This window comes from Oreochromis niloticus, linkage group LG11, assembly GCF_001858045.2.
Source record: "Oreochromis niloticus isolate F11D_XX linkage group LG11, O_niloticus_UMD_NMBU, whole genome shotgun sequence".
In the NCBI taxonomy this organism is placed as follows: Eukaryota; Metazoa; Chordata; class Actinopteri; order Cichliformes; family Cichlidae; genus Oreochromis; species Oreochromis niloticus.
In genome coordinates, this window is record NC_031976.2 from 36,359,675 (window position 1) to 36,369,269 (window position 9,595).

The 9,595-nt window shown below is 41.2% G+C and overlaps 2 protein-coding genes across 6 annotated transcripts in view; both read right to left on the bottom strand.

Annotated features, from left to right (window-relative positions):
• gabbr1a (gamma-aminobutyric acid (GABA) B receptor, 1a) overlaps window positions 1-1,024 on the bottom strand; it is a 128,022-nt gene extending 126,998 nt beyond the window's left edge. For all 5 annotated transcript variants that reach the window (XM_005456072.4, XM_003451260.5, XM_005456070.4 and 2 more), the window contains exon 1: window positions 312-1,024. The gene's annotated coding sequence lies outside the window, so the exon portion shown is untranslated. The remainder of the gene's footprint in view (window positions 1-311) is intronic.
• Window positions 1,025-1,181: 157 nt separating this feature from the next.
• On the bottom strand, window positions 1,182-9,589 carry sh3bp5la (SH3-binding domain protein 5-like, a). Its single transcript, XM_003451259.5, has 6 exons — window positions 8,884-9,589; window positions 8,424-8,486; window positions 7,659-7,787; window positions 5,544-5,708; window positions 3,279-3,452; window positions 1,182-3,061 (listed from the first exon to the last, which is right to left on the bottom strand). The coding sequence occupies exons 1-6, from the start codon at window positions 9,103-9,105 to the stop codon at window positions 2,516-2,518; spliced, it is 1,299 nt and encodes a 432-aa protein (XP_003451307.1). The 5' UTR covers window positions 9,106-9,589; the 3' UTR covers window positions 1,182-2,515.
• Between the last annotated feature and the right edge of the window lie 6 nt (window positions 9,590-9,595).

The window sequence follows — 9,595 nt, forward strand, 5'->3', positions numbered from 1 at the left end:
ACAAGCCCTCCTATGAAAGGATGTCCAAATATCATGTCATCAGCCTAAAGCGGCTGCGTCTTGCATAAACAGGAGCCAGAGCTCGCATTCTGTCTCTAAAAGGCTTTAAAATGTAAATGCAAACAGGCTGGATCAAAACAAATCAGGCCCATCGAAAAAATGAACGCCTCTTGCATTCAAATGTGACAGCTGTCTAGATTCTGTGCACGGGAAATGGAGCGTCTCCTGAATCAATGTGCTCTAACATCGCGACCCACAGCACTAATAGCATGTAGCGCCCTGAAGCAAAGCTGTAGCATGTGTGTACTTACTATTAGTTTCGATGCGCTCAGTGAAGATAAGAGTAAGTCCTCCGGGTGGGACCCGCCAGGGGAAAAGCCCGGTGTCAGATTATTTGGTAGAAATATGCATCTTTGCAACGATTTTTATGGCTCTGTTAATATGGCTATACAGTAAATGTGCAAGCTGCTCCGTGCGTAAACAGAATCTTACAAAAACGAGACGGCTCTCATTCGGATTGTTTCCGTGTACTGCAGTTACGCATGGCCAAGAGAAGAGATGACAAAAAATCCATAGAGAAAAAAAGCCCCATACATCCACTATATACAAACGCAACCCCACCATAAACGACGAAACAGCGATTCACCACACTCCCCTCCTTTTTTTCCTCTCTCCACCTCTACGATCTTGAGCTAATTCACGACGTCATGATGGAGACGCACCGTGCGTAACAGCCCCCCTCACGCATTTATCGGATCTTTTTTTCTTTCCCTCCTTTCCAAGATGAAACATGCCGACGTCTAAAGCCCCACAACAGCAAAAACATAGCACAATCTTAAGAAGCGGCTTTGGATTTATGATAAGCTTGCAGATTCAGTCCACGTGGATAATTATATCGACGGCAGGAAGACAAGAGGAGGTGCAGATATGGCGCTGTGGTATTAACGCGGTCTACATTGTTAAGCCTTTCTCTAAAGCTCTTTGGAGCTTAAGTCAACGAGGCAGCAATCAGTCATCCCCACAACACTGGTCATCTATTAAATCAGCCTCTCCCCGTTCTTCCATCTTCTCGCGATCCTGCTTCATATTTATATGTCTGCTGAATAATTGAAGGAAGGCGAGGGAAGAAATTCACAAATTCCCATCCCACTGAATTCGGCATGAAAGAACAGAAGGCCAGGCAGCAGGATCTGCTTTTATTGATTACAGGTGTGACAATCCAATCCGACTAACTCACAAATGCGATTCAGAGGGTGAAAAGTAACTGTTAAGACAGCGGTGAAAAGTGAGGTTTTTCGGATAAACTGACAATAATGAGACTTTAAATATGTCTGTGATATTCAGAACATCTGTACAGCAAAGATTCAACATCTGTACATGTCAGTATTTTCCAGCTTTGTAATAATTACACAAATTTACAAGTCTTTCTTTTCTGACTTCATTGTTTTGCTTCTTTGACAAAGTACAATCATAAAAGAACCAAAAAAAATCATCATCAGAACTCTTTCAATTCTTGTCAAAAATCAGTCAGGTTGTTAAAAATATTTTAAAATCATAAAAAGGGCACTCACTTCATATTTAAATGGTTCCAAACTGAGATTACAACAAACTACGACTCAAGCTAAATTTGTTTGTGTCAAGGCACACCTCAAATTACAACAAGGGCAAAAAATATACACAAATGTAAACAATATCCAAATCATCTGGATCATGACACTCCAGTGTTACGACACCAAGTTAAATAAAACAAATAAGGCTGATTGTGTCAGTGTTTGTTTCAGCAAGCAGCGCTCAAAAAACGAAATGATGGAGTGCATGCTGCCTTAAGACTCATTTCAGGGATTTTAAAAAACGCATTCTCTTGTGCTAAAACTTCCAAAAAAAGCACAACTTGCAGCATGTTACAGGAAATAAATACATGGAACAAGAATTCAAACATGCTTTCACTCTGCACCGACAAAGAAACGTTTTTTACATTCTTCCCTTCTCGATAAGGAGGTGGGGATCTCAGGGGCCCTGCGACCTTCTACCTTGAAGCAATCGCTGATGAGACTCGACTCGACTGGGAGGAAACAACAGAGGAGGACGAGGGAGAATGTTTTTACCAGTCTCACCAAGTTAGATCAACGATTAGCCTGGGAAAGCAAAAAATGATGCCTTTTTAAATATGTCTGTTCAAACAAGACTTTTCATCTTTCTTAGCTGCTCCTTCATGCTCAAGGAACAAATTCTAGAATCCCAGAATCCTTCAGAGGAGTAAATATACTGAATACTTGTCCTGCAGGGATGTAAGCTCTGTAGATCCTGTAGTGTTCTAACTAGGCTACACTGTTTACTGTGTTCAGCTTTAGAATAATGTGCGTGTGCTTATTTACACCCATTGCTGCAACTTTCCTTCTTTTTCACTTATTTCCCTGTCTCTTGTTTGGTACCTTTTTAATGAGGGAAGTTTATCCTAATGTGGATTGCTGTTTTTATTTTTGCATTGTTTACAGCAGCTGTTTCTATGACAGCCTCACAAACTGAAGCTTCGGTGGTGCTGCTTATAGAACTGTTGCTGTCGCTCTTTGGCGCTCGTTTCCACCAGCTTGTCTCTCTTATTGGTCACTCCGGTTTTTTCTTTCTCCCCTTCATCCCCGGTGATGCTCCCCACATCGCTGAGATCCCCGAGGTGCTCGACGGAGTCGTATTTCTCGAGGTCAGAAGCGATGGTCTGCAGGCTGAAGACTGAAAGGGAATCCGAGCCGGCTCGCTCCCTCTCCTTCTCATGCTCCTTCTCCTTGTATCTCTCCACCAGGTCGATAGATGCGTCCACTCCATCCCTTCCAATGGCGCCGCCACAGGCCCCGCCTTCAGCCTGAACCTTGATGTCAGATTCTGCTCCGACAGGGGGGCTCCGCCCGGCACAGATAGAGGGGCGTCCTCCCCCCTCGCCCGGATCCCGCCCTCTCTGAGCATGGATCTGCTCGCTGATTTGCTCCAAGTTCCGCAGGGCGATGGAATAGCGGGTCTTCACTTTGGCTACTTGCTGCTCCAGCTGCAGCACTTTGGCCTTGTGCTCCTGGAGTCACACAAAGCAACTTTCATCATCAATTTCAACATTGATTTCATGCCAGTAGGAAAATAGCCTCCCAGTAACCTCCAGTAAATCCATAAAATACTGAATATATTATAGAACTTTTGCCAAATCAGCAGCTAAAGCTTTCTAAGTGCGGGAAACACTAAACAGAAGGGCATCAAAAACAGAGGTCTCACTGGGCTCTTTGTGTTTGTGTTACCTCCAGTATGTGGTTGAACTGGGCCTTGAGCTCAAAGTAAGGTTTGGACTTGATGATGACTCTCTTGAGGGACTTCTGCAGCATCTGCACCCGCGCCTCGGCCTCCTGACAGGCGTGTGTGACACGCATGTGCTCCCTCTCACTGCGCAGTCGCTCTTCTTCCGCTTCGTTCACCTGCGAGAGACACAGGAGATGCACGGAACTGACATAGTAACAGGAAAAGGAATTTCTCTTAATGCAAATATGACTGGTTTTATCATAAACTTTGCCTTGATCTACATTCCCAACCATTTAGCTCACTGCTTATTCATTAGTTCTTATTTTCTTAAAAAAGTAAATAACTGAAAAGGCTTCTTGTTTAATTTGTAAATGTCTATCCACCGAGTTTCAGGCACACTCTTTATTGTTGTCTTTTCTAAATTTCTGGAAACACTTTAATAGCACAATAAAGCACAATTCGAGACTTTGTACTTTCTGTGTCTGTGCTGCCAAATGAAATGACACTTGATTATTTGTTTAAAGGCCCTCACACAAACTCAAAGTAGTCAAATACGTATTACACCAAAGCGTCAGGAAGTTATGGATTTTTAAGATATTCCTTTAGACACAAGCTACCAACCATCAAGACCACCTTCAAAGCCTGAAAGACTTGGTAGACTTGAGAAATGGAGAAGAAAAATTAAGAACAAGACAAACTCTGGGCCTTGACATCGGTTACCTACAGGTACTCGGCTGATATCTGTCCACTTAGATTCCCTAATTAGACCAACATCAATCATTCACCTCTCTTTGAACATCAGCAGCAATGGGCCTCCACTAAGCAGCTATTCTGACTCTGACACATTATGGTAGGTGTTTAGTGCCAGAGATGTAAGAAAAATAAATGTCACTCATTCTGCCACAGCAAAGATGATGGTAGATGAAATTTTTATCTTATTTTACTCGTGATCCCATAAATGCAGTTTTTTTATATCCAAAGTTTGAGGTTCAGTGTTTTTAAATATTCAGCTATATAATCAGATTTCAAATATTTGTTGACACAGTAGGGTGCCACATTTCAGGTCTGTCTACTAGTGTAGTTCTCCGACATAAGCCAAAGCATTTGGTCAAACAAAGGTTAACCTGTGAGGATGAAGATGTAAGTGAATGAAAGTGCCCTAAATGGCAGTTCCTCCAGGGGCCACTTAAGCTTGACTCTAAAAGTGAGTCGGTGACTATAAGCTCCCGTGTTAACATGCACAGCTTTACAGGATCAAAGGGCATGGTGTAGCTGATTTGTGTCTGCTAAGCCTCATTTCAGATAACTAGAATCACTGAACTGACCCTTTTCACTGTGTTGCACTGTTGCGTCTTCTTAAGGAACTATATGTTGTTCTGTGCAGTACAGCCAATCCAAGGAGTTTGTACTTTGGTTTTGCTGAATGAAAATCAAAACCGGTGGCTGATGCTGTTGTGACTTCGTCCACCTTTTTATTTTGATATAGATTTTTTGAGTAAAGTTATGTTTGCAGGACTACGGCAGCCAGCGTAACAGCCATTATACTAGCTTTCTATTGGCTACCAAGACATTGAGTGATAACATAATGTGTTTTTAAACAGCTAAAGGCATTCACAGTTTTCCCTAAAGTTGGAGGGATTTTCAGAACACTAATTTTTCTATCTCTAAAATCTGCAGATGACTGAAACTACTGCAGCAACGTCAAACTAGTCCAGCTATCAATATAATATCTAGAAGCCAGATCACACTTAGATCTAAACTGTGCTGTAACTGAAAGGAAGAAACAAGTCAAGCATTTACAGAGTTCTTATACATTCTGTGACACTCAAGGCCAAGAAAATCATGTCATCCAGGCTGCATGTTACAGCTGAGAGGGCACTGAAGTTCACCAGCTGTCTGGCTCTGTATTTTTTTTGAGTCTGGCAATTGTAACCCAGCAACAGTGAGTTTGTGAGTATATCCAAGGCTGCCAAGAATCACTACCACTTATCTGCACACTTATTTTTCCACAAACAATGCAGACAGCAGAGCAGCGAGGTCACAGAGAAAAATAATGGTGTGCATGTGTGCACGCAAAAAAAAAACACAGGAGAGCAAAAACCTAACAAGAATAATTAGACAAAATGCCAACTCTACCCAGATAAACTCACAGAAATGACCCATTACTGAACTCTGCAATGCTTGGTAAAACTATAGCAACCTCGGTGAGGCAACAAATAAAAATTAAAGCCACGCATCTTAAAACCGCTCCTGCTCTTCTCTGTTACCTTGGCGGTAGCGTGGTTGAGCATCTCCTGCCAGGTGGGATCCAGGGTGTTCTTGCCATCAGCCAGCAGGCCCTGCTCGGCCACATAGACCATCTCCCTGGCAGCTGTGTGCATAGAAACGGCTCTCTCGTAGCTCAAAGCTGCCTTCTGAGTCTCCTGCTGTGCCTATGGAGAGCAGACAAACCTTTAACAAACTACAGCAGTGGAATACGACAAGGACACAACACCCCTGTTCTGTTCAATCCAATTACAGTCATCTCTCTGCTGAAATGAGTTTGCATATCATAGTTTTTATGTTCAAAACGCTTCTAGGCAAATGCAATTACAGGAAAACAATACTGCCTTTCAGTCTGAATGTGTTAGGTAACTTTTAATGCATGAGATGTTGTTTATTGCCAACGTGTGAACATATTGTAACACAACTTGAAAAAATGAAACCTTCCCTCCATATCTCAAACATGTGATTTCTATGTGAAGGACTGGGGTCAAATTTTCAGCAAAAATCAAAAGAATGTGACGCTTGTTGTAATTCCCAGGTGCTTTGTCTCAGCGCCTTTCTTCTGCTCCCAGCATCAACAAAATCTTAGAAATGGAATTCACTAATCATTAACGTCAATGAAAGACCTGCTTGTCAAAGGTTGTTGGGTTTTCGGAATCAAATCTGAAACTTTTCTCGCTCTCTCTTCTGGCTAATGTTAGATAATGCTAGTGTGCCTGCTAACACAGACAAATGACGGCTATCTCATTTATCAAAATACTGTCTTAGGTGGACCAGGTTGGCTAGTTCATCTAAGAGATAAGATAAGATAGATCTTTATTGTTACTGTTACAAGAACAATGAAAAACTGTTTGGCATCTCTCCATTAGCAGTATGTAGATTTTTACATTAAAATTACTTTACAATAAATGATAAAACATATATATATATATATATATATATATATATATATATACATATACATATATATATATATATATATATATATATATATATATACATATATATATATATATATATATATATATATATATATATATATATAGATAGATAGATAGATAGATAGATAGATAGATAGATATGTATATACAGTTGTATACAAGTTATATATGCTGTAAGGTGCAATATAAGGAGCAAGTGATCAGCGAAATTTAAACCTCCAGTGCTGATTTGGTAACTTGGGCGATCATTTTTCAAATTACTTCATCAGGTAACAACTTCAAACTGTTATCGATGTTCAAGTCTCTGCAGGTCTGAGTGTAACAGGGTCCACTTGTGCCCAGGTAATGTAAATTTCAATTTTAGATACTGGCCAATCGCCAGTGAGGATGCAGTTTTACAGTCAGTTCCACCCATCTGTCACATCCAGTTAGAAAAGAAAACAAGGTGTCAATGACAAACACGCACAGCTCAAAGTTTCGTAATCATCACAGAGGCCACTCCTGTGTCTGCTAACATCAGATCACACAGTATTGAGGTTAACCAGCAGTAGATAATTTAATGGCACACAGCAAATATTTAATAAGTGACATTTATATTCCACAGCCAACACGTGGGTGGTTAGCCAGCTAGCTGTAACGTAGCTACACAGTATGTAGATCACATTGCAAGCTTCATCACATCCAAGTCAGCGTTGTGTCATTATATACACAGTCATACAGGCATACAGTAAACACACCAGTGTTTCAGTAGATATGCTTGCTGGTGTCATGAATGATGGTTTTCTGAGTTAACGCAGATTTACACGTCAGATTTGTAGATTTACTTGGTTTGCAAAATCGCCCAAAACTAGAGCTTGTAAAGGAACAGAACAAGCATTCAAATTGTGTTTAGACCTAGATGCAGTTTACACTGGGGATCAGTGTGTTTCTCAAAAAAAACAAACAATTTCTTTTAAAAAGCAAAAACACATTTGCACTGAGATTTCCCTTCCCTACTCAGAACTTTTGCACATTCACAAACTGCAGCTGCAACACTCGATGTTTGTTTTCCCTCGCCTCGAGCAGAGCACCTGATTCTCATTCCTGAATCCAGATGCTGCAGTAAAAAACGTGCATGTGTGTAACACATACTCTTCCATTTGGCACAGAAACAGATGTAAACCTTGTTGTGTATACCTCTTTGGCAAGGCGCCGAGCTTCATAATATGGTCTCGCTTTTTCAATGCAGCTGCCGAGCTGAGAGCTCTGAGCGTTCAGCTTTCGGGCAGACTCTGTGAGGATCTTCCGGTATCCCGATCTGGCATCCTGGATGATCAATGCATGAAAATGACAGGATTAGATTTACCTGTAAAGCAGCAACTAATTCAATTTCACACAGGAAGTGGGCAGCCGATTCAGTGAGTGTCAAATAGCACCACTACATCTTCCATTTTAAGAGCTCACACTTTTCCAGAGTCTGTGCTTTACACATATTGAAAAACAAAATTATCATATTCATTAGCACCTTCGGGGTAGACTAATAAAATATTTAGACACAAACACATTGAGAAGCAATTCCCAGGGTGGCAATAAATGTTTTTTCACATCTATAATGAGTTTGTTTTGTCAACATCAAAGCAATTTTATTTAATCTGACACGAAAAGCAGGGCAAGTCTTATTAAATTGACATACATTTCAAGTAGACTTGCAACTGATTATTTTCACCACCAATTAACCTATCAGTTACTATTCTGGGGAGGTTGGAAAACATTAGAAAACTGACCAAATTCCAACCATTTAATAAACACAGGAGGACAGAAGAGAAGCCATTTAAAAAAAACAAACAAACAAAAAAAAAAAACCAACGATCATTGACTTTAATAGGAGATTATTTGGTAGTTATATTTTATAATGATTGTAATAACTGAATAGTTTTCTATCTATTATTTATTTGCACTTACATCCAACTGCAGTTCTAGCTTGTTGATTTCAGCACTGGCTTCATTGAGATGCTCCAGCTCCTCCTGTGGAAAAACACAATATATGTGTCTCACGTATTTATATTGAGAAAGTATTAGTAGTGCTATTTGACTGTAATGACGGTGGTTAATAGGCTGGGAGTGTAAGGTGACACACGTCAGAGGTATGTTACACTGGCGACAGGATAATCACTTCAGATCTGACAGGGATTTGCACAGATTACCGTATTATGAAGACATTGTCTCTTAAATAAATAATGAACATGTGCTCATTTGGATACATTGATACCTTTCTGTCACACTAAATCGAAAGTAATCCCGGATGTACACACCCAGGCGTAGGTAACAGTAATTTAAAAGCGGCTGATTAATGTAATAATAGACTTGAAGGATGTTTAACGGTCACCAATAGATTAAACAAAAAGTCCGAATTTTGAGGTACCTGGATTCTGGGGTCCAACTCTTCTTCATACGGACTGTGTAATTGCTCTCCGGGGCTTTTCTGTTTGTCACTCTCTCCTTCCTCGCAGGTGTCTCTGAGCGCCATTTCTTGAGTCTTTCCATCGTATTCCGCAGCTTTGACCTCCTCAATACACTCCCTCCATTCCCCTACGTCCGATTCCCCGGAGCCGGCGGGGCTCTCTCGCAGGTCGCCTGGCTCCATTCCAGGCAACACTTTTGGGTTAGCACCAGCGTTAGCTAAGGAGTCTTCAACGGCAGGCGGGGTTTGCTGACCTAAAAACACGGTGCTATGAACAACGACCGAAGGTTATTAAGTAGAGGTAAATTAGAAAATTATTCCAGCGGTCAGGAGTGGTGTTGAATTTGCTATCTGCCATATTAAATCACACTGAAACCCACTAAAGCTAGTCTAGCCTGCACCTAGCATGCTAACAGGCTAGCGCCTTAATGAGAGCGTGACGGCTGCTTTTCTGAACAAACCGCTGCCAGGAGATGATAAGTAAAAGGGGGGGCTATCAAAATGTACCCCCCGACACACGCCTCTTTCCCTCCATCCTTTACCGGCTCTTCAGTACTTTAGCTAGGCTAGCTAGCTAGCGGTTTCGGCCTCACATCATCATTACAAATGAGGTAAACAGGCGAATAGAAGCGCTACGCACTTCAAGATTTGAGCCAGGGTGGCCACCGTAGTT

Bases quoted from the DNA above. Each gene is read 5' to 3' on its own strand.
- sh3bp5la (XM_003451259.5), bottom strand. From the start codon at position 9,105: ATGGAGCCAGGCGACCTGCGAGAGAGCCCCGCCGGCTCCGGGGAATCG. The intron at 8,487-8,883 runs GTACCTCAAAAT...GTTTTTCCACAG, and splicing joins AGTTGGACCCCAGAATCCAG to GAGGAGCTGGAGCATCTCAA. The intron at 5,709-7,658 runs GTATACACAACA...TGCTCTCCATAG, and splicing joins CTCGGCGCCTTGCCAAAGAG to GCACAGCAGGAGACTCAGAA.